Source organism: Xenia sp. Carnegie-2017, unplaced genomic scaffold, assembly GCF_021976095.1.
Source record: "Xenia sp. Carnegie-2017 unplaced genomic scaffold, XeniaSp_v1 HiC_scaffold_1, whole genome shotgun sequence".
In the NCBI taxonomy this organism is placed as follows: Eukaryota; Metazoa; Cnidaria; class Anthozoa; order Malacalcyonacea; family Xeniidae; genus Xenia; species Xenia sp. Carnegie-2017.
This window is the reverse complement of record NW_025813402.1, coordinates 1,410,449-1,434,677: the sequence shown is the minus strand read 5'-3', so window position 1 is coordinate 1,434,677 and position 24,229 is coordinate 1,410,449. Positions and strand designations below refer to the sequence as shown.

The following is a 24,229-nucleotide window of genomic DNA, read 5'->3' as shown; positions in this document are numbered from 1 at the left end:
CTGTGACAAATGACGAGTTAGAAGTCAACAAAAGTCAATAATAACAAGATGAACAGTAAATAATACTTTACTAAAACCATAACTATCGTAAACAATCATGACTTCCTAAATTCTAACTATTTACTAATTTGATCATGATTACAAAAGATTAATCATGATTACTCATGATTACAAAAGATATCAGATTACTCATGATTACAAAAGATATCAGATTACTCATGATTACAAAAGATATCAGAAGGTATTCAAAGCTACCTTAGAAAGACAATTGACTTTAAACATGTGGGAGTTCGGTCATATGTAGAAGGAATAAGTTAGAATCTATACGTTAGAGTCTGTTGTAAGAGAATACATGTATATAATACATCATGTTGGACTAACTTTTACTATTAAAAAATGAATATACTCCATTGGGAGGAATACTTTTGAATCTTTCTTTCAGGTAATCTAAAAACGCGTAAAATAATTTGAGCTGGTTGTTGAACAATTCAACACAAGATCACGTGGTCAACACAAGATCACGTGGTCAACACAACACCTTAATCATCGTCTCCGAGCTCTTGTTTTGTAATCGTCACTTCAGCAACTTTCACGTTAGGATCTTGTCGTCTGGCGTCTTCTAAAGCCTTCATAATCGCCTGAAAAGTGTTTTGATAAAGGTTTAAAGTGAAAATAAAATCCTTAGACAGTAGGAATTGTATTTATAAAACTTACAGCATCGGCATCTGAGTCTCCAGTTTCAACAACAAATGATTGTCCAGACTGCCAAAACTGTGTGCTAGTCACAACTTTTTCAACCTTTTCAATCCGTTCCACGCGATGAAAGCTACTCCTACTGCTGTTGTTCAAGGTCTACATAAAATGCAAACGAATGTTTAACAATATGGATGTTTTATCGTCCAAACGATTGCAATAAAGAGAATGGTTTGAACCAGGGAGTATCGTTACATGTTTATAGATGAAGACCGTCGAGGTTGGTAAAGTCCTGAGAAGGACTGTTGGTGTTGATGTTCACTGACGTTTTGACAACCTTAGCAGTAGTCATCCTCATAATAAAGCGAAAAAATCTTCGCTGAAGATTTCTGTGTAGATATTCTGTCGGTTTCTATGTAGATATTCTGTGACGTCACTCTATGACGTCATGCTAACCAAGTTAAATTGACGCCATTCATGTCATCACCTTGTCAAAAAACGTCAGTCAACATCAACAACAGTCCTTCTCAGATCTCTACTAACCTGAAAGATCTACATGTACAAAGATGTAACGATACTCCCGGGTTCAAACTTTTCACTTTATAAAGATGTTTTATAATCACGTTGTTTTAAGGTAACTATACAAGTCATAAATTCTTACCGTTGTCTCTTTCTCTGACATGTTCATTATCTCAGCAAGTTCTTCAGCCGTCAAAGGTTCGCCGTCGCCTTCGATGGTGATGGTTTTTGTAACAACCTGTGCTGGTGTGGATGTATGTCTTACCACGTGCGTTGCACGTGCCTCCGATACGGGACTTTCGTCGATTTTCATCGTTACAACAACAGGATCTCCTGAACAAATGAAAAATACAAAGTAAACATCACGGTTAAAAAAACGAATTCTGATAAAAAAAAAATTTTGATGGCCGCACACCGCAAACTTATAAAGAAAAGTGTTCTTTCAAAGACTTATTACGCGAAGGTTCGTTTTAATCTCGCGCTTTACTGCTCTAATCGACAAGAATTGTATTATTTTATGGTTTCTTGGCATATTTTCAGGTATGTTGGTGAAGGAAAACGGAGTTCGCGAGGATGAAGATAATTTTGAAGAAGCCATAAAACCAGTGAATACATCTCTAAATACCACGAAGGTTTTAACTTTGTACGTATCCAGAAAGTGTCTAATTTAGTTATATCTACAGCAGTTATAGTAAATGCATTTCTTCTAAACATATGGCCTGTTTCAAACGTCGCATTGTACACGAGCCGAACGCATTTAAAACAAAAGATAATGAGGAATTCTATAACATTTTCTTTCTTTTAAATGCATTCGGCGCATGTAAAATGCGACGCTTGAAACGGGCCTGAAGCCTATCAAAGAGCTATTACAAGAGCGATCAAATACAAAGTTATAGAGTAAAAAGGTTCTTTGTTGAACAATGTAGCGTTTCGTTTTAAATCTCGACACATCCTCAGTTATTACTAATTTACAATTTATAATGAACGTATGGATAATGTGGTATAAAATAGGATAAGAAGGAGTACACAATGCTAATTTACAATTCGTGTGGACATGAATATATAATGCACATATGGATAATAGGGTATAAAATGGGATAAGAAGGAGTACACAATGCTAATTTACAATTCGTGTGGACGTGAATATATAATGCACATATGGATAATGTGGTATAAAATGGGATAAGAAGGAGTACACAATGAGAGCATATTACCTATGACATGTGAAATCTCTTGGCCTTTCTCAGGAAGGTTAGGTTCGTATACAACGGTCCTTGTTTCAACGCTGGGAATTTCTGCAGATGATTGGTTGCTTTGGTTTGTTTCGTCCTCAGGGGGGGAGGGAAAGACTTCATCTTGCTCTGACTCAACAGTCGTTACCGTTGTTTTGAATAGTCGAGGATCATGCATGGAACGACGTTTCATTTCGTGTTCCTGACTTTTTATTTGATCGCGTACAAAACCTCGTTCGCCTTGTTCGTATGGCAAATTGAGATCGCTAAAAAAATTTTTTGAATAAATGCTGTAGAGTATATGGTATTAAAAAAGATATAATAAAAGATAAAAAAATGATTGGGCACAAAAATGCAGAAGTAAAGAGAAGATGAGAGAGGATGTGAGGGAGTAGAGGATAAAAAAACTGGAATGGAATGAAGGAGGATAGGAAGGAAATGGAATGGAATGGAATGGAATGAAGGAATGGATGGAATGAAATGGATAAACATGGAATGGAATGGATGGAAGGGGTGGATAAATGGACAGGAAGAGATAATGGACAAAGAAGGAAGAAGGGGAAACAAGGGAAAAGAAGAGAAATAGAGATGAAGTGAGTGATGAGATGGAGGGATAAGGATTAAGAAAGGAAGAGATAAACTGTACTTTGACTAAAGGAAAAAAAGAAAAAGGCAAAAAGAAGGATAGAAAGAAAAAGAAGATGGATAAAGGAGTATGGAAAGCAGGAAAATGGAGGGTGCGAGGGGCAAAGAATGATATACGAGGACAATATGGCATTAAGAAGGATGCTTAACTTACGTTTTCAACGAGTATCGTATTTCAGGAGTATTGTCTCTGTTGTATCGAACGTCATGTTGTTGAGAACTGGGGTCGATATATGGCGTCTGTACTTCTGGAGCCTCGTCTCTTTTATATCTAAAATCTTCTTGTTGAGAACTGGGGTCGATATATGGCGTCTGTACTTCAGGAGTCTCGTCTCTTTTATACCTAAAATCTTCTTGTTGAGAACTGGGGTCGATATACACAGTTTGCACTTCGTATTGTTGAGAACTTGGATCAATATACGCTGAACTAGAAAAAAAAGTTGTACAATCTTCGTTTGCTTCGAACTAAAGTTAAATTGAAAGGTCATCTCACAAACGCAGCATAACAAGTTGGTTATTCACCTGATTGTGCTATTCCGGTTAAAATTTTTCGTATTAATAACGATAGTCGTTTTTGCAAAGTCCTGCGTACTTCCATTGTTCACGTCATTCGTCACACGATGAAAACTAGCTTTCAGGTACCGCTTCGTTAAGATCCAAAGTCCTTTCGTGCGCTTTTCTGATTATTTCAGTCTCCGGTGTGGCTACAGCAAATTGCATCATCGCTAATTCTTCCTGAAAATTTATTTTGATGCGTCATTAACTGTCGATGTTATTGGTCAGTTCATTTTATTTGTTATAGTCGATGTTATTGGTCAGCTCATTTTATTTGTTATAGTCGATGTTATTGGTCAGTTCATTTCATTTGTTATAGTCGATCTTATTGGTCAGTTCATTCTATTTGTTATAGTCGATCTTATTGGTCAGTTTATTTTATTTGTTATAGTCGATCTTATTGGTCAGTTTATTTTATTTGTTATAGTCGATCTTATTGGTCAGTTCATTTTATTTGTTATAGTCGACCTTATTGGTCAGTTCATTTTATTTGTTATAGTCGACCTTATTGGTCAGCTCATTTTATTTGTTATAGTCGATGTTATTGGTCAGCTCATTTTATTTGTTATAGTCGATCTTATTGGTCAGTTCATTTTATTTGTTATAGTCGACCTTATTGGTCAGTTCATTTTATTTGTTATAGTCGATCTTATTGGTCAGTTCATTTTATTTGTTATAGTCGATCTTATTGGTCAGTTCATTTTATTTGTTATAGTCGACCTTATTGGTCAGCTCATTTTATTTGTTATAGTCGATGTTATTGGTCAGTTCATTTTATTTGTTATAGTCGATGTTATTGGCCAGTTCATTCTATTTGTTATAGTCGATGTTATTGGTCAATTCATTTTATTTGTTATAGTCGATCCTATTGGTCAATTCATCTTAATGGTTAGTAATAATAAAAAAAATTTTCACAGTGGACAGTTGATGTGTTAGTAGATTTTGACAGAATGAATATGGTAAAAAATGTTTCTTAAGTGGATATAGCTCTTTTTTAAAAATTTTCATAAAGTTATAGATTACATACTCACCTCTTCTTCTTCTTTCTTTTTCCTTTGAGCTTTTTCTCCTTTCAAATTTTCTTTCTGTTTACGTTCTAATTCTTCAATTTCTAATCTCTCAATTTCCAATCTTGCTTCCTCCTCTTTTTCCTCCAATTGTCTTTCTATCTCCTCGAATTTCAAAGTCTCCTCCTCGGCCCTCTTCTCGGCCTCGAGTTGTTCTCGTTCCAGTCTCTTCGCTTCCTCGTCAATCTGAGCCTGCTCGGTCGTTGATGTACTTGGTTTAAGTATAAGATTGACTCTTGGTTGCAAAAACACTTGACGCAAAAATGTTTCTTCTTTCACAACCTCATCATAAACAGGAGTTCCTGATGAAAAATGTAAAAGTTGTCATCATAACTAACGTCAAAGCTACTCACTACATCATAACTAACGTCAAGGCAACTCACTACATCATAACTAACGTCAAAGCCACTCACTACATCATAACTAACGTCAAAGCTACTCACTACATCATAACTAACGTCAAAGCAACTCACTACATCATAACTAACGTCAAAGCCACTCACTACATCATAACTAACGTCAAGCAACTCACTACATCATAACAAACGTCAAAGCCACTCACTACATCATAACTAACGTCAAAGCAACTCACTACATCATAACAAACGTCAAAGCCACTCACTATATCATAACAAACGTCAAAGCCACTCACTACATCATAACAAACGTCAAAGCCACTCACTACATCATAACAAACGTCAAAGCAACTCACTACATCATAACAAACGTCAAAGCCACTCACTATATCATAACAAACGTCAAAGCCACTCACTACATCATAACAAACGTCAAAGCCACTCACTATATCATAACAAACGTCAAAGCAACTCACTACATCATAACTAACGTCAAAGCAACTCACTACATAATAACTAACGTCAAAGCAACTCACTACATCATAACTAACGTCAAAGCAACTCACTACATCATAACTAACGTCAAAGCAACTCACTACATCATAACTATGTAAAAGATAAACCATATGTACACATGGAGAGTCTTCGTGTCATTACCACATTAACAAAACCAAAACAGACAGTAAATGAGGGATTCTCGTGCAATCTGAGATTGTTTTGGGAAGTGGTTAAAACTTCAAAATGTGTGTGTATGACATAGTCTGAAAGATGTTTAATTGATGATTACAAATCTAACCAAGGAAAGGCATTGGTGAATCGACAGGAAAAATTTAAGGAATCGTGATCAGTTGTATATTGTGATCACGCAAGAACATAAGGTTTATTTTTATGTTTATGTGAAGCAATTTAGAGTGAGAAAAAAGATTTTTCTCCTTATCGAATTTTAATTCAGCAAATTTAGATGGATATAAATACGCCGCATTTATATCAGAATTAAATATGGAATTGATACGCACTATGACCAAACACGAAAATCTTGCTAATTTCACCTCAAAAACATACGTGTATTCCACGAAATGTTACGTGTCTTCCACGAAATGTTACGTGTCTTCCACGAAATGTTACGTGTATTCCACGAAATGTTACGTGTATTCCACGAAATGTTACGTGTATTTCACGAAATGTTACGTGTATTCCACGAAAGCTTACAATCAATCGAGATAAAGAGATGACACAGACTGATCATAAAATAATTCTCAACTCTCACCTTTCACAGCCTCACGAGTAATGACGTAGACCAAACATCCCACATCCTCGTCTTTTTTCACGTGAATAACATTGCCTTCGTCACATGACAGCTGCCGTATTACGTCATGATCAACATCATCACCAATGGCAACCGTTATAACTTTAACTCCAATCTTCTGAAGAGCCTTTGCGCCATTTCTCAATTCTCCCGCACGACCACTAAGATGACCGTTCGTCATAACAATGAGAACTTTATGCGATGAAGATCGACTGTCGTTCGTGAAAAGTTCGTGTGCCTTTCGTAGAGCTTCGGCCATTGACGTACCATCTCCGTGTCGAGAAAGCGAGCAAATTTTGTTTTTGATATCTTTGTTGTTGTTGAAATCTTTAAAACTAGAAAAAAAATGTGGAAATGTTGTTGATTATGAATATTTCAGCCTTAAACATTGAACAACAACCAACAACAAAATGTACAGTGATAAAGTTCGATCATTACCTGAAATGAAGCTTTAGCGGATCGCAGAACTCAATAAAAGCGTAATCTGTATCACCATAATTGGACGCGTCGATAAAACCGTTCACAAACTCTTTCTCTTTTTCAAACATTTCGTCTGCATGTTCACCGGAAGTTCCGAGAGCAAAGACAACATCTACGTCAGTCACGGGTCGTTCTACATAATAAATACATAAAGTGAATGGTTTGAACCCGGGAGTATCGTTATATGTTTATGTAGATCGTCCAGGTTAGTACAGCCTTGAGAAAGACTGTTGGTGTTGATGTTGACTGATGTTTTTGACATCCTTTACTCCTCACATGACTCTAAAGATGTGTACCACTGTGTACCACTGTGGTCATCAAAAACATCAGTACATCATCAACAAAAACAGTCCTTCTCAGGACTCTACTAACCTGGACGATCTACATCTACAAACATGTAACAATACAAGATAAACACATCGACACAGAATCGTTTATACAGCGAATTTCAACGACTCAAAGTAATATGTCTATATAGCGTAGTTCAAGCGAGAGAAATATTCTTGTTCATAATCGTTATATAGTACAAGCATATCTAAGTATTTCAACTATGCTCATGTATATTTTTTGAACATTCAACAATATCCATTGTATTCACTACATACTCCTCGATATCCCAATTGTACCTTCAATAGTGTCGCGTACAATGCTGTTAAACAACTGGCTACAATCATCCTCTGGTTGTGCCCTCACGATGGATTCTTTATTCGAAGCAACATGAAGTAACTCGTCGACGCTGACCTCTTCCCCAATAGCAACGACGATCAATTTCGTACCAAGTTCGGAAAGACTCGTGGCGTATTTCTTCAGTTCATTGGCTCGCGCGTTGCACTTGCCATTGGTGAAGACAATAAGGACATTCTTAGCTGTTGGACGACCATATTTTTTAAACAAGTCATGCGACTGTTCAAGAGCCTTGTCCAGAGCTTTACCTGAAAATATGGCGATTATTAAAGAACAAGTCACGTGGTGATGTTGCTATGGCGATTATTAAAGAATAAGTCACGTGGTGATGTTGCTATGGCGATTATTAAAGAATAAGTCACGTGGTGATGTTTTTGCTACAAACGTGTGTTTACTTCTTGTATTAAACTTGTGATATCTGATACGGAGTTTAGAGTTTTGTACTTCCAGCAAAGTTAAAATAACGTCTTTTTTTTTAATCTAAGTCTAGATCACACTCGGTTGTACAATTACACGTCTTGCTACAAAAACAATTTCATATGCCGCCATTTTAGGTGCCTTCAAAATGTCTGTCTATGCTTGGCCATGTGCGCAAAGCATTACGACGAGATTCCCTTCACGCTTCATTATTTTGTTCATTTCTGACTCAAATCGTTAATCCACATCTCTTAATCCAAATCGTTAATCCACCGAATCGTTAATCCGGTGTCTCATTTTATCGCAGATATGCCACGTTTTAAAATACAAAATTCAAAACAAAATAGCTAAAACCTTCTCCACTTCTTTTGATATTCTTCACAAATTCTTTCATCTCATCCTTTCCACGGATTTCGTCAAATTTCGCCTTCACGTAAGCCTTGCTGCCGTACTCCACGACGGCATAACGATAATCTCCGGCCGCGAACGAGTCGATAAAAGAGCCAATCATCTCTTTTTCCTTCAGATGAATCATGTCAGCGGATTCTCCCATGGCACCAAAGGCGAAGATAATGTCGTATTTGACTTTATTCGGTCCTACATGAAAACATCGATGAATCGCTTCAAATAAACAATGTTTGCGACAAACCTCCGATGTTGCCCAACAAACCTTGAACTAGTCTTGCTACAGCAAAGACCGCTGACTCTGGTTCGTCATCAACAGCCACTTTCACAATAGTTTCTTCATCTGAATTTACATGACGTATTTCACTGTCATTGACGTCATCACCCACAGCAACCGTGATAATCTTGACATTTGCGTCCTCCAAAAGAGACGAGTATTTCTTGAGGTGACCGGGGCTCGCGCCGCTATTACCGTTTGTAAACAAAACAGCCCTTTTCTTGGCACCAAATCGACCTTCATTTTCAAGCAAATTCAGAGATTGCTCTAAAGCCTATATAAGAATGTTGTACGCTTTATGACATGGTATTCAGGAAATACTGCGCAAGGATAGTTTAGAACTGTTGGTTCTTGTTAAAGGAAGGTTAGTAAGTCATACTTGCTAACCAGCAGTGGCATGGTGGATATTGGGGTTCATTAAAGGATACACATGTACAAAGTCATACTTGCTAACCAGCAGTGGCATGGTGGATATCGAGGTTCATTAAAGGATACACATGTACAAAGTCATAGTAGTCAACCAGCTGTGACATGGAATGGATATCGAGGGTCATTAAAGGATACACATGTACAAAGTCATAGTGGTCAACCAGCAGTGGCATGGAATGGATATCAGGGTTCATTAAAGGATACACATGTACAAAGTCATAGTGGTCAACCAGCAGTGGCATGAAATGGATATAGGGTTCATTAAAGGATACACATGTACAAAGTCATAGTGGTCAACCAGCAGTGGCATGGAATGGATATCGGGGTTCATTAAAGGATACACATGTACAAAGTTATAGTGGTCAACCAGCAGTGGCATGGTGGATATCGGGGTTAATTAAGGGATACACATGTACAAAAGTTTGCCTACCTTATCCAAAGCTTTCCCATCTCCAGGATGTTGAAGGTTCTCAATATGATCCAATAATATGGCGCGTTGTTTATTTTCACCAAACTTGCTACGAACAACAGCTTTGGGACCGTAATCAACTATACTGTACATTGTATTTGGAACCTTGTTTGCTTCAATGTATTTGCTTATGATCTCTTTGTTTTTATTGTAGATGTTTTCAGCTCCATTCCCAGCAGCACCAATAACAAAAACAATATCAGTGGGTTTCACACATTTCACTAAATGAAAATAATATATATACAGTCAAGATCAACTTCAGCAACTATAAGAGGATTTTAATGATTCTACGATAAAAATCTGACGATTCTAACACAACTATAGCTATGCAGTCAAGATCAACTTCAGCAACTATAAGAGGATTTTAATGATTCTAGGATAAAAATCTGACGATTCTAACACAACTATAGCTATGCAGTCAAGATCAACTTCGGCAACTATAAGAGGATTTTAATGATTCTACGATAAAAATCTGACGATTCTAACACAACTATAGCTATGCAGTCAAGATCAACTTCAGCAACTATAAGAGGATTTTAATGATTCTAGGATAAAAATCAGACGATTCTAACACAACTATAGCTATGCAGTCAAGATCAACTTCAGCAACTATAAGAGGATTTTAATGATTCTACGATAAAATCTGACGATTCTAACACAACTATAGCTATGCAGTCAAGATCAACTTCAGCAACTATAAGAGGATTTTAATGATGCTACGATAAAATCTGACGATTCTAACACAACTATAGCTATGCAGTCAAGATCAACTTCAGCAACTATAAGAGGAATTTAATGATTCTACGATAAAAATCTGACGATTCTAACACAACTATAGCTATGCAGTCAAGATCAACTTCGGCAACTATAAGAGGATTTTAATGATTCTACGATAAAAATCTGACGATTCTAACACAACTATAGCTATGCAGTCAAGATCAACTTCAGCAACTATAAGAGGATTTTAATGATTCTACGATAAAAATCTGACGATTCTAACACAACTATAGCTATGCAGTCATGATCAACTTCAGCAACTATAAGAGGATTTTAATGATTCTAAGATAAAAATCTGACGATTCTAACACAACTATAGCTATGCAGAAAAGATCAACTTCGGCAACTATAAGAGGATTTTAATGATTCTACGATAAAAATCTGACGATTCTAACACAACTATAGCTATGCAGAAAAGATCAACTTCGGCAACTATAAGAGGATTTTAATGATTCTACGATAAAATCTGACGATTCTAACACAACTATAGCTATGCAGTCATGATCAACTTCAGCAACTATAAGAGGATTTTAATGATTCTACGATAAAAATCTGACGATTCTAACACAACTATAGCTATGCAGTCATGATCAACTTCAGCAACTATAAGAGGATTTTAATGATTCTAGGATAAAATCTGACGATTCTAACACAACTATAGCTATGCAGTCATGATCAACTTCAGCAACTATAAGAGGATTTTAATGATTCTAGGATAAAATCTGACGATTCTAACACAACTATAGCTATGCAGTCAAGATCAACTTCAGCAACTATAAGAGGATTTTAATGATTCTACGATAAAAATCTGACGATTCTAAGACAACTATAGCTATGCAGTCAAGATCAACTTCAGCACCAATAAGAGGATTTTAATGATTCTAAGATAAAAATCAGACGATTCTAACACAACTATAGCTATGCAGTCATGATCAACTTCAGCAACTATAAGAGGATGTTCAAAAACCTCTCCTACAAACACAAACACAAACATGAACACATCAAACGTGCCTAACCTTCCTCTATCTCTTTGACAATAGAATAAACAAAAGCTCGAGGATTCTGTTCGGGATCAATGCACACGATTGGACGATTACCACACGAGACATTTTGACATTCTTCGTCGTCAATGTCATCACCAATAGCAACCACTATGATATCTACATTTGCTTTGATCAACCTTTCGGAGTTCTGCTTTACTTGCTCGCTCTAGATGGTAATGAGGAAGACAAACGTTATGAAGATATTGATGTTGGCAGCAATTTAAAAGGAAGGCTCTGCTTCTTAAATCTCATTCGTCATCATTTACGACAAGTGCAAGTCACGACAAATTCTACAACTAAACATTCTTGTAAACCAACTATAATCTCTCTCGCCCCATTCTCTCCCAAGATCCTCGGTTTCATCATCAATTCCCGACAATATACAAAACATTCCCAGGTTCTTTAAAGTCATATCATCATGATTACCTTGGCCCCAGACTTCCCGTTTGTAAACACGACCAAGACGCGGCGGGAGTTGGGACGAGCCTGATTTTCAAACATGCCGGCCGCGACATCTAGCGCGTGATCGAGACCTGTTGCATCCCCAGTACGACGCACCAGATTCACGTGACGTTTGAGACGCACGTGATCACGATATTGGCCAATCATAGCACAAACCTTGGCACGTGGTCCTATCTCTATAACGCCATACCTCGTGTCGGGTTTTTGAACGGAGTCAATAAATGATGAAATAAGTTGTTTTTCTTTGTAAAATATTTCTTTTGCTGCTTCTCCAAAGGATCCAAATGCGAAGACAATGTCGAGGTATTCATCTTGCTTTTCTAAAGAAATACAAACTATTTAGAAAGATTTTATAAAGTCATGGTTTGGGCATACTTCATGGATAGATACACAGAGAATATCTTTTTCATCTCATTGCTTGGACTTCGTTTGTTTTGTTTTCAAATCTTTTTATGAACACGTTCAATTCTTTTACATTAAAGGGTTTTCTCAAGTCCTTGTTGAACGCAGACAAAATGAAAAAAAAGTGACACACTAAAAATTTCTACCATTTTCGATAAATCTTGTACGTTAGCCTTGCCACTCTACCTAGTCCCGTATCGACACTTATATCTCAACCTCCTTACTTATCCCCCAAAACCCATGCAATCCCTCAGCCTTGCCACGCTACTTACTCCAGTATCAACACATATATCCCAACATCCCAAATTATCCCCCAAAACCCATGCAGTCCCTCAGCCTTGCCACGCTACTTACTCCAGTATCAACACATATATCCCAACATCCCAAATTATCCCCAAAACCCATGCAGTCCCTCAGCCTTGCCATTCTACTTACTCCAGTATCAACACATATATCTCAACATCCCAAACTATCCCCAATAACCCATGCAGTCCCTCAGCCTTGCCATTCTACTTACTCCAGTATCAACACATATATCACAACATCCCAAACTATCCCCAACCCATGCAATCCCCATCCTTGCCATTCTACTTACTCCAGTATCAACACATATATCCCAACATCCCAAACTATCCCCAAAAACCCATGCAATCCCTCAGCCTTGCCATTCTACTTACTCCAGTATCAGCACATATATCCCAACATCCCAAACTATCCCCCAAAACCCATGCAATCCCTCATCCTTGCCATTCTACTTACTCCAGTATCAACACTGATATCTCAAATTCCCAACATACCCCCAATAATCCATGCAGTCTCCTTTAACACGGTGTGAGGATCCTCGTACGGTTGAATTCTCAGCAGAGGAATTTCGTTACTCGTTATTTGAACCAGCTCATCTTCGTTAATATCGTTGCCAATAGCAACCACTTGGACTTTGACTCCGGCATCAGTCAAGCTTTGCGAATGTTTCTTTAAGTCCTGGGTTCTAGCACTGGATTTGGCGTTCGTCAAGACAATAAGGACGCGGTTAGAGCCGGCACGTGCTTTTTGGTGGAAGACCTGTGAAAGAAACGTTAAAAACATTAAAGCCAATGACATCCTACGATGTCTAGGAAAAACTCGGAATAAGATGTTCATTTTATTTCTGAAGATGTTTGACGCGCGGAGAAATGGAGAATGATGACGAAGCTGGGAAAAACCGAAAAAATGAACAATTTCGGTGTATTCCTTTGTTTGTAAAATTTCATGAATACTAGGAAACATTACTCTTTAATATCAAACTTCAACGGCACTTTCAATATCCTTCATTATCTTTCAATGTCCTTCATTATCTATCAATACCCTTCATTATCTTTCAATATCCTTCATTATCTTTCAATATCCTACATTATCTTTCAATATCCTTCATTATCTTTCAATATCCTTCATTATCTTTCGATATCCTACATGAGCTTTCAATATCCTTCATTATCTTTCAATATCCTTCATTATTTTAACATCCATGAGCTTTCAATATCCTTCATTATCTTTCTCAATATCCTTCATTTCTTACAATATCCTTATCTCGATATCTTTATCTCGAGAATATCCAGATTTTATCTTTATTTCGATCCGAGATGTTTATCTGATTATCTCGATATGACATTTATCTCGATAATATCTTATCCTTTATCCGGAGATTATTTATCGTATTTTTATTATTCGAATTTATCTCGGTTTATCTTTATTGTTCGAGATAATTTATCTATGGAATATTCGAGAATTTTATTCGATTTTATTTTAATATTCGACGCATCTTATATCTCATAATTTTATCCGATTTTTCATTATTCATTACCATTCTACATATTTTATCTCTTATCCATAATCCCAATATCCTTCATGTCCTTTCAATATCCTTCATTATCTTTCAATATCCTTCATTAACTTTAGAATCCTTCATTATCTTTCAATATCCTTCATTAACTTTAGAATCCTTTATTAGCTTTCCTTGAAGAAAAGCTTCTTTTACGATGAGGTTTCTGTTTGGAATTCAATTCCATCAGAAATCAAAGACATGCACAATTGCTACATGCATTTTAAGTTTTAGTTTAGTTTGTCAATATATTTAAGGATAGAATAAACTTTGTTTATACTAAAACCTATCCTTTAGCTCAATAGAAACCTACCGTTATTTCATTCATTAGTGATTTACGATAGTATATAATTGTATTTGTGCTAAAACAATCCCTAGGTAGACATCAACTTCGATTGACAAAGCCAGCATGTCAAAAAAAACACTTTCTTTCATTCATTCAAACTCTACCTCAACAGCTTGCTCAAGCGCCTTATCCAAGCATTTTCCTTCTCCGCTTCTCTGCAGATCTGCGACGGACGCAGCCAATATCCCAGCATTCATTTCGTCCCCGAGGTTTGATTTCACACTTGCTTTATTCCCAAATTCGATGATGGCGAATTGGGCATCGTTATCTTTCAAGTTATCGATGAATGAGTTCACTATCAACTTTTCTTTCTCAAAAACGTCGTTGGCGTCTTTTCCTGCGGCACCAATGGCGAACACAACGTCCAGTTTTACTTTAGGAATAGGAGAAAGGACTGGAGCTGAGGAAGTAATAAAAAAAAAACAAAACAAGATAGACATTTATTTGGAGATTGTGTTAAAGGATAAATGTTTTGGTTTGAAGTTGACGTTGGGGGATTTCAGAAAATTTTAGGTCCAAGGATGGAGGGCTTTCCTATTGCTCAAATAAATAACTTTGTTATCTTCTTTACTTCGAAACAGTGTGACTATATATGCATTTTTTTTAACTAGATTTAGTCTGATGGACTTAGATTCTCTCCCACTTGTTTTCTATAGTTACAAAGTGTAGAACATTGTTCTTTTCCCTGGATCACAGATCGAGTCACCCTCTTGCTCTCAACCACCCCTTTTGCTTTCCACCATCACCACCCCCACCCCCTCAGCTTTCCACTACCACCACCACCACCCCTGCTGATGCCGATGATGTGATCCACGACGACGATGCTGCGATGATGACGATGATGCCGATGACGACGATGATCTGAGTTTCGACGATGAGATTTTTGAAAAGCGACGATGATTATGATATTTCTGACGACGATATTTCCGACGACATTTACGATTCGACGATGACGATGATCTCGGATGATGATGACGTCGATTTCATTTATTGACCACCCCTTTGCTCCCCAACACCATCACTCACTAGCTCTCCACCACCACCACCACAACCACCACCACAACCACCACCCCACTTTGCTCCCTAACACCACCACTCTTTAAAAGGACACGAGCTAATTATATCACCTAGTCAACAAAATTTACAATTACTTTGTACAGCGTCGGCTTCGTTGCTCAACATATCACACGCCAGTGTCTTTGCAATCACGTTCAAATCCTCGTGAACCTGGTGACGAACCATAGGTTGCCCATTCAACTGACTCAACTCTTCCTCGTTCACGTCATCGCCAATGGCAACGACGATAACCTTCACCGCCGTCTCTTGAAGATCACGTGAGTATTTCTGCAAATCTTGTGCGCGCGCATTGGACTGTGCGTTGGTGAAGAGTACAAGCACACGCTTCGCATTGACACGACCGCTGTCCTTGAAAACAGCAGCCGACTTTTCCAAGGCGTTTGCAAGGCCTACACCGTGACCGGGCCATGCAAGTGTATCAAGAAATTCCTTGAAATCATATTTCTCCTTGTGATCGTTAAAGTTTGCCTGAAGTGTGGCATCTTCACCATAATTAACGAGAGCATAACGAAGATTTGCCGTGTCGAGTGAGTTAACAAAAGTTGCGACCATTTCCTTCTCTTTCTCAAACACCATGTGAGCATCAGAGCCAGCCGAACCAAGAGCAAATACAATGTCCACTGTCTCACCGCTAAGCTCTAAAGTCAAAGGGAGAAATATGAAATCACGTTAAAATTTGACTGAGAGATTTTGATGCAGACAAGATCCAACAAAGTATGAAAGCTTTGAAATTTATAGAAGCAGAAATGCTTTGAAAAGGAAATATGAAAAGATTCCTCATGCTCAAGAATGTAAACTACAACTGTCCTTTAATACAAAGGCATTGAGAGTTCTTTTGGTAGAACATTGAAGACAATGATTATCTTGTTACTATACCTGAGTACATCACAACAATGTGATGTTATTATCTATGATATTAAGATACGAAAGAAACTAGAACTGTGTTTTAAAATATCATCATAGTCCACAGTTGAACTTGTAGTTTAGTTGGTAGAACATTGAAGACAATGATTATCTTGTTACTATACCTGAGTACATCACAACAACGTGATGTTATTATCTATGATATTAAGATATGAAAGAAACTAGAACTGTGTTTTAAAATATCATCATAGTCTACAGTTGATCTTGTAGTTCAGTTGGTAGAACATTGAAGACAATGATTATCTTGTTACTATACCTGAGTACATCACAACAACGTGATGTTATTAGCTTTTATGAAAGAAATCAGAGCTTGATTATTTTTCTTCAACAAATCGTGCAATCAGAGAACAGATTGCACATTTCAATCTTATCCAATGTTAAGTTAAATGAAATCAATACAAAACTTCAGTACACGTATACAACATGAAGTATTTAAAACAATAAAAACTCACCAGCGCTCACAACATCATGAGAAACCCTGTGAATTATAGCGTCACTATCTCCAGTCAATTCACACTTAACTACTTCTTCATTTGTAGAGATCTCTTTCAACTGACTTACGTCAGCACTGTCACCAATAGCAACAGACACAATCTTTATGCCAGCATCTTGAAGAGACTTCGCGCTGTCCCTTACTTCATTTAAGCTCGCATCAGCCTTGCCGCTAGTGAATACTATAAGAGTTTTCCTTGCACCTCGTCGTCCATTCTTCGCGAGTAGATCGTAAGCGGCCGTTAATGCTTTATGAAGTCCAACAGCTTCGCCGCGTCTTTCAATGGACGAAATCTACAAATGGTTTGCAAAAAAACAACTTTTAAAACCTTCAATGATACTCGATATGATGAAGCACGGTTATGTTTAGTGATCATAAAAAGCACTCGTTCACTAACTAAAAATGAATGGATTTATATAAGCATTCGGCTACTACACTGTAATCTTTTACAAGTATAAGACAAATGTGCAAGCTCATGTACTAATTCAAAATGACATCATGGTATGAATAATTCACATGTTTGTAGATGTAGATTGTCCAGGTTGACTAATGTGCGAGCTCATATACTAATTCAAAATGACATCATGGTATGAATATTTTACATGTTTGTAGATGTAGATTGTCCAGGTTGACTAATGTGCCAGCTCATATACTAATTCAAAATGACATCATGGTATGAATATTTTACATGTTTGTAGATGTAGATTGTCCAGGTTGACTAATGTGCAGCTCATATACTAATTCAAAATGACATCATGGTATGAATATTTTACATGTTTGTAGATGTAGATTGTCCAGGTTGAGTAATGTGCAGCTCATATACTAATTCAAAATGACATCATGGTATGAATATTTTACATGTTGTAGATGTAGATTGTCCAGGTTGAGTAATGTGCAGCTCATATACTAATTCAAAATGACATCATGGTATGAATATTTTACATGTTTGTAGATGTAGATTGTCCAGGTTGAGTAATGTGCAGCTCATATACTAATTCAAAATGACATCATGGTATGAATATTTTACATGTTGTAGATGTAGATTGTCCAGGTTGACTAATGTGCAGCTCATATACTAATTCAAAATGACATCATGGTATGAATATTTTACATGTTGTAGATGTAGATTGTCCAGGTTGAGTAATGTGCAGCTCATATACTAATTCAAAATGACATCATGGTATGAATATTTTACATGTTTGTAGATGTAGATTGTCCAGGTTGACTAATGTGCCAGCTCATATACTAATTCAAAATGACATCATGGTATGAATATTTTACATGTTTGTAGATGTAGATTGTCCAGGTTGACTAATGTGCAGCTCATATACTAATTCAAAATGACATCATGGTATGAATATTTTACATGTTTGTAGATGTAGATTGTCCAGGTTGAGTAATGTGCAGCTCATATACTAATTCAAAATGACATCATGGTATGAATATTTTACATGTTGTAGATGTAGATTGTCTAGGTTGACTAATGTGCAGCTCATGTACTAATTCAAAATGACATCATGGTATGAATATTTTACATGTTGTAGATGTAGATTGTCCAGGTTGACTAATGTGCAGCTCATATACTAATTCAAAATGACATCATGGTATGAATATTTTACATGTTGTAGATGTAGATTGTCCAGGTTGAGTAATGTGCAGCTCATATACTAATTCAAAATGACATCATGGTATGAATATTTTACATGTTTGTAGATGTAGATTGTCCAGGTTGACTAATGTGCAGCTCATATACTAATTCAAAATGACATCATGGTATGAATATTTTAATTACTCTTAAACGTGAGTCAGCATTTCTCACAGAATACTTAAAAACAATCCTAAGGATGGCAGAATTTTTCAAACATCAATTATATTTCATTTGATTTTTGCTGCAATTTTTTATCCTCATCGACCTAAACACACAACTGCTGGTCTGTCTTAGGTACGTATCATCTTACTTGAGCTTTAAGTCTGTCCTTGCGGTTGAACTGACCAAAAGTAGCGTGGACTCTTGCCTCGTTGCTGTACTCTATGACGCCATATTGAGTATCGTGGACTTTCAGGGAATCGATGAAGATTTTAATCATTTCCTTCGCTTTCTTGAATGAAAGATCTGCATCAGATCCAGAAGCACCAAAGGCAAATGCAATATCTAACGCATCTTCTGCAGCTTCTATAAACAAATAAAGAAAATCGCACAGGTGAGTCAAACTTGATCCACTTTGCAACTCATAGTGACTAGCTATATCCATTGTTATCAATTTTCGATACCCATAGTGATTAGCTATATCCAATGTTATCCCCTTTGCAACTCATAGTGACTAGCTATATCCATTGTTATCAATTTTGATACCCATAGTGATTAGTTATATCCATTGTTATCCCCTTTGCAACTCATAGTGACTAGCAATATCCATTGTTATCCATTTTGATACCCATAGTGACTAGCTATATCCATTGTTATCACCTTTGCAACTCATAGTGACTAGCTATATCAATTGTTATCCCCTTTGCAACTCATAGTGACTAGCTATATCCATTGTTATCCACCTTGCAACTCATAGTGACTAGCTATATCCATTGTTATCCATTTTAATACCCATAGTGCTTAGCCATATCCATTGTTATCTCCTTTGCAACTCATAGTGACTAGCTATATCCATAGTTATTCATGGCTACATTATAAACAAACATATTTGCTGTTGTAGCACATGGATATTCATGGATATTCATGGATATTCGTGGTACTCGAGGTTTTTTGCACCCACCTGAGATCATCTCAAGATACTTCACGATAGTTCCCGCTGTGACGTCACTATCTGAATCTCTACCCGCCATAATGACGCCGGCGTTTGCAAGAGCCTGTAGTTCGTCCTCGTTGACGTCATCACCAATACCAACTGCTACAACTTTGACGTCGTTACCATGTAGATCACGTGCTTTTTTCGCAAGACTGATATTATCGGACCCAGACCTTCCGTTTGCAAACACGACCACAGCCTTTCTTATTCCAGGCCGGCCAGTTTCAGAAAGAACCTGTGACAAAGGTACAAAACAAAGATCTTTATTAAGAACGTACGATTGTACACTAAAATTGTTTGCGTGATGTAACACTAGCGAAATACGGGATGATTAAATGAGTACAAAAATTTTACATTCAAAAGTTTGCATGACGTCATCTATTGATGACGTCACAGTAGCAAAGGAACAGGATGATTAAAGAAATAGAAACAAAACCACAAGAAGAGGAAAATCTGATGACCGTAATTACCAAGAGTACGTAAGACTCGACGATATTTCAAGTAAACTTTAAAAGACTTTCTAGTTCAATTGAACTATGTTTTTAAAAATATTCAATCATCGTTTACAGTGTTTAGTGCCCGGGAGTATCGTTAAATGTTTGTAGATGTAGATTGTCCAGAATTAATACAGTCTAAGGATGGTAGGTTTAGTGTTGACTCTGAAGCTGACTATTGCTAAGGATGTCAACACGTCAGTCAACACGTCAGTCAACACGTCAGTCAACACGTCAGTCAACACGTCAGTCAACATCAACACCAATGGTCTTTCTCAAGACTTTACTAACCTGGACGATCTACATGTATAAACACGGAATGATACAACAACATTTGTCAAAGAGGGAGAGCCATGTTTAGGAGGTTGATTAAAAACTCTTCCCGTAGCTAAATTACAAACACACTAATAAAGTAAATGGTTTGAACCCGGGAGTATCGTTACATGTTTGTAAATGTAGATCGTCCAGGTTGGTATAGTCCAGAGAAGGACTGTTTTTGTTGTTGTTGACTGACGTTTCGACAACCTTAGCGGTAGTCGTCTTCAGAGTCAAAATGTTTGTAGATGTAGATCGTCCAGGTTGGTATAGTCCAGGGAAGGACTGTTTTTGTTGTTGTTAACTGACGTTTCGACAACCTTAGCCGTAGTCATCTTCAGAGTCAAAATGTTTATTTAATCGTCCAGGTTGGTATAGTTCAGGAAGGATTTTTGTTGTTGTTGTTGACGTTTCGACACCTTAGCGGTAGTCATCTTCAGAATCAAAAATGAAGATGACTTTTTGACTCTGAAGATGACAACCGCTAAGGTTGTCGAAACGTCAGTCAACAACAACAAAAACAGTCCTTCTCAGGACTAAACCAACCTGGACGATCTACATCTACAAACATGTTATAAACAAACTGCGTACCTTTTCGGTTTTATCAAGAGCTTTACCCAAAGCTTTTCCATCGCCAAGCCTCGTCTGTTTATTGACACAGGACATCAAATCCTCTTTATCCTTAAATTGACCAACTTTTGCTTCAACTTTCGCGTCGTCGTTTCCATAGTTTACGACAGCAATTTGCGTATCGTTGCTTTTCAAAGCGTCAACAAACGACTGAATTATCTCCTTCTCTTTCTCGAATATCATATCGCCTTCAATCCCTGATGATCCCATGACGAACGTCACATCCACGAGTTCCTTTGACGGAGCTAAAAATACAGTAACAAAGCATTTGTCAATACTTTGTTTAATACAAATATAATTGAACTAAAATTTCCGTACTTTATTACGAAAAGGGAAACAAAAAGACCTTTGATTACGAAACAAAAACTTCTGTTAATGCCTTAGATGATACGACATTAATTATCGCAAACGGAGGGATGACAACATACAACTTTAAGAGTTTTTTTCCAATCAAAACACGAAAGAAAAAACTGTGAATTGGCTCAACCGGAGAAGAAAACATTTGCTAAAAGTTGAAGCGTAAATACGACAGATGATATCGCGTTGATCGTTGCGTTGTCCAATAAATTTTTAAAAGGCAATTTCTATATCCTAACGACACGATTCTTTTTATTACATTAACGCATGCAGAGTTAATTGTTCAAGAACAATTCCCAAGAAATTTCTTTATTCACGAAATTCGTAAGATAACAAAAATTCCTTCAAACAGTAAAGTAGAGAACTTGTCGCGATGGCAAATCTCAAAATTGTTTTAAAGATAGCAATCGGCCAAACCAACCTAAGAGACCTAAAAAGAACTGTTTAGCAACCAAAGCAGCAGCCCAACAGTACATAAAAGAACTGTTTAAGAAACTAAAAGCTACGATGCATTTCGGCAAACTACAACCGAAATTCATTGCGCTTTTTGGTTTGTAAACCAGATGAATAGTCTGACCGGAATACATCGCGCCTTTAAGCTTTTTTAAAAAGTTCTTTTTGGAACTATTGGGTTAAAGTTTTGGTTGCAAACCTCTTCCTTTTAGATCTCTAATTTTTTTTTGGCCACTAACCATGGTAACTGCTGTCTTTAAAACAATTTTTAAAATTCCTTCCTTTCGTGCTTCATTCATTCGAGAGCAAAGAGTGTAGTCGTCTACAGTACCTTCGGTGACTTCGTGTGCCAAAAGATGACCCAAAGGAGCAGCTTCGTCGTACGGTTGAGCAATAATCTTATTCGTAGCAATGGAGTTCAGTTCTTCATCATCAACATCATCACCAATACCAACAGCGATAATTTTAACACCAGCGTCGTGTAACGGTTTCGCTTCCTTCGTCAATTCTGCAAGACGAGCACTAGATTTTCCATTCGCAAAAATCACCAACGCTTTTCTCGCGTCATTTCGTCCGCTGCCTAGCAACAATTCCCGCGCTTTCTCTAATGCCTTGTCAATAGCACGACCTTCACCGCTACGTGGTATAGTATTGATAAACTGATTGAGCCTTTCTTTATTTCTGAAATCACCCAGTCTGGCCATTATATTTGCCTGATTCTCTCCGTACTCTATCACCCCGTAGTAACTATCCGCGACTTTGATCGTCTCTAGAAAGCCGCTGACCATGTCCTTCTCCTTATCAAACACATCGTCGGCATTGGGACCGCAGGCTCCAAACGTGAATACAACATCCATCGGTGTTCTGTCGTGACAAATTCATGATGAGATTGAATTTGAGCAAAAAATATTTTCCCCTTTGACAACAGGTCGACATTTGAATCGAAAATTATTTTAGGAGGAGACTCACGAGTAAAGAAAGCGACGTTTTTTTAACACGGAAATATCATCCATAAAAATACATATTAAATAAACAATACTACTGCGCATGCGTCATTTTATACAAGGGATATAATAGAACACGAATGGATAGAGGGCGAGGAAAGTTATGTAGATTCCAAGGTCTGAAATACACGTTGTTGTTGTTGAAAACGTCGCTCGGTTATGCTCGTTCAAATGATTTTCATGTGTTCATCATTATCCACAATATAACCCAAAATACCCCCAGAATACACAAAAAGAAAAAACGACGAAGTAACAAAGGACCTTTCTCATCCTCTGTTTTCACGTTCAGTTTGGCTGCTAGCATTTCGCGATATCTTCGTCTCTCTTCGTCGGTCATCGTAGCCTCGCCTATCGATACAGGAACCTAAAAATTGAAGCGTTATATTTTAGAGGTATGGGCATTACAAAAACTTGAAATGTAATTTCATTGAAAACATCTTTTTTTGTAGAACAGGATGGCACTCTTCGTCCACCTTCCATATCTAAAATCTTCCCTATGAAACATCTTCATATCTACCCCTGAAGACATCAGAATCCCTCCCTATCATTAATGACGTCTTTCCAAGTTGTTCATATCTACCCCTGCAGATATCAGAATCCCTCCCTATCATTAATGACGTCTTTCCTAGTTGTTCATATCTACCCCTGCACACATCAAAATCCCTCCCTATCATTAACGACATCTTTCCTAGTTGTTCGTATCTACCCCTGCAGACATCAAAATCCCTCCCTATCATTAATGACGTCTTCCATATTTCTCAATGCCCGGATGTACGTACGTCACTTTACCAAGCAACAACACGCCATTTAATTGTAACTACACTATCAAACCTCGTTCTTCCTCCTGTTGTCGGCCTCGTCATCACCCTCACTCCTTTGTGTAGGTCTCCTACGATCACTGTACTTATCAGACCATCGACGGTTCAAAGTACTGGGTCTGGGTAAAGTATTGTACGCCCCTTGTCTTAGTTGGAACAATGTACGATCACTGTAGCGGAATTTTGGATTGAGACGTGGCAAGGTTCCCCCCTTCGGCGAGTCTGGTTCACGCAACCTGAAATAAAAAGGAAAATGAATTTCCCTCTCGAGGAGTTGAGTTTATCTTTTGAAATATATTTATGTCCGTTCTTCGGCAAAATTTCCCGACATGGCTGTAGAAAACAGCTAAACAGCATATTAGAAAAAAGTTGAAAGGCCAATTTGAAACGACGATCGTTTCTAGAGCATTTGTTCTTGAACAGGATTAATGTGAAAGATTA

At 37.3% G+C, this 24,229-nt stretch overlaps 2 protein-coding genes across 4 annotated transcripts; both read right to left on the bottom strand.

The window, feature by feature from the left end:
* Positions 1 to 49: 49 nt before the first annotated feature.
* LOC124442428 lies at positions 50 to 3,359 on the bottom strand. The gene is made up of 6 exons (XM_046992930.1): positions 3,244 to 3,359; positions 2,427 to 2,710; positions 1,355 to 1,545; positions 715 to 852; positions 539 to 638; positions 50 to 447 (listed from the first exon to the last, which is right to left on the bottom strand). Exons 2-5 carry the CDS (start codon positions 2,635 to 2,637, stop codon positions 540 to 542), a joined length of 639 nt encoding a protein of 212 aa, XP_046848886.1. The 5' UTR covers positions 2,638 to 2,710; positions 3,244 to 3,359; the 3' UTR covers positions 50 to 447; position 539.
* Positions 3,286 to 23,960, bottom strand: LOC124442357 (collagen alpha-3(VI) chain-like). 3 transcript variants are annotated; one of them, XM_046992859.1, is made up of 21 exons: positions 23,802 to 23,960; positions 23,232 to 23,334; positions 22,298 to 22,830; positions 21,118 to 21,401; positions 19,685 to 19,952; positions 18,875 to 19,089; positions 16,876 to 17,209; positions 15,574 to 16,137; positions 14,527 to 14,822; positions 13,016 to 13,280; positions 11,781 to 12,136; positions 11,328 to 11,520; positions 9,496 to 9,755; positions 8,625 to 8,910; positions 8,309 to 8,551; positions 7,480 to 7,785; positions 6,812 to 6,986; positions 6,335 to 6,708; positions 4,676 to 5,013; positions 3,612 to 3,824; positions 3,286 to 3,516 (listed from the first exon to the last, which is right to left on the bottom strand). In XM_046992859.1, the coding sequence occupies exons 3-20, from the start codon at positions 22,821 to 22,823 to the stop codon at positions 3,717 to 3,719; spliced, it is 5,391 nt and encodes a 1,796-aa protein (XP_046848815.1). In that variant the 5' UTR covers positions 22,824 to 22,830; positions 23,232 to 23,334; positions 23,802 to 23,960; the 3' UTR covers positions 3,286 to 3,516; positions 3,612 to 3,716. The 3 variants fall into 3 exon arrangements, with proteins under 3 accessions (XP_046848815.1, XP_046848822.1, XP_046848829.1); XM_046992866.1 differs by having other exon boundaries at positions 3,612 to 3,826; positions 4,681 to 5,013; XM_046992873.1 differs by having other exon boundaries at positions 3,612 to 3,826; positions 4,684 to 5,013.
* Positions 23,961 to 24,229: the final 269 nt, after the last annotated feature.

Coding starts and splice junctions, on each gene's coding strand:
- LOC124442428 (XM_046992930.1), bottom strand. CDS start 2,637: ATGAAACGTCGTTCCATGCATGATCCTCGACTATTCAAAACAACGGTA. Junction 1,546..2,426: donor AGAGATTTCACATGTCATAG/GTAATATGCTCT, acceptor TCATTTGTTCAG/GAGATCCTGTTGTTGTAACG. Junction 639..714: donor GAGACTCAGATGCCGATGCT/GTAAGTTTTATA, acceptor AACACTTTTCAG/GCGATTATGAAGGCTTTAGA.
- LOC124442357 (XM_046992859.1), bottom strand. CDS start 22,823: ATGGATGTTGTATTCACGTTTGGAGCCTGCGGTCCCAATGCCGACGAT. Junction 16,138..16,875: donor TCATGATGTTGTGAGCGCTG/GTGAGTTTTTAT, acceptor CTTTGACTTTAG/AGCTTAGCGGTGAGACAGTG. Junction 12,137..13,015: donor GACTGCATGGATTATTGGGG/GTATGTTGGGAA, acceptor GTATTTCTTTAG/AAAAGCAAGATGAATACCTC.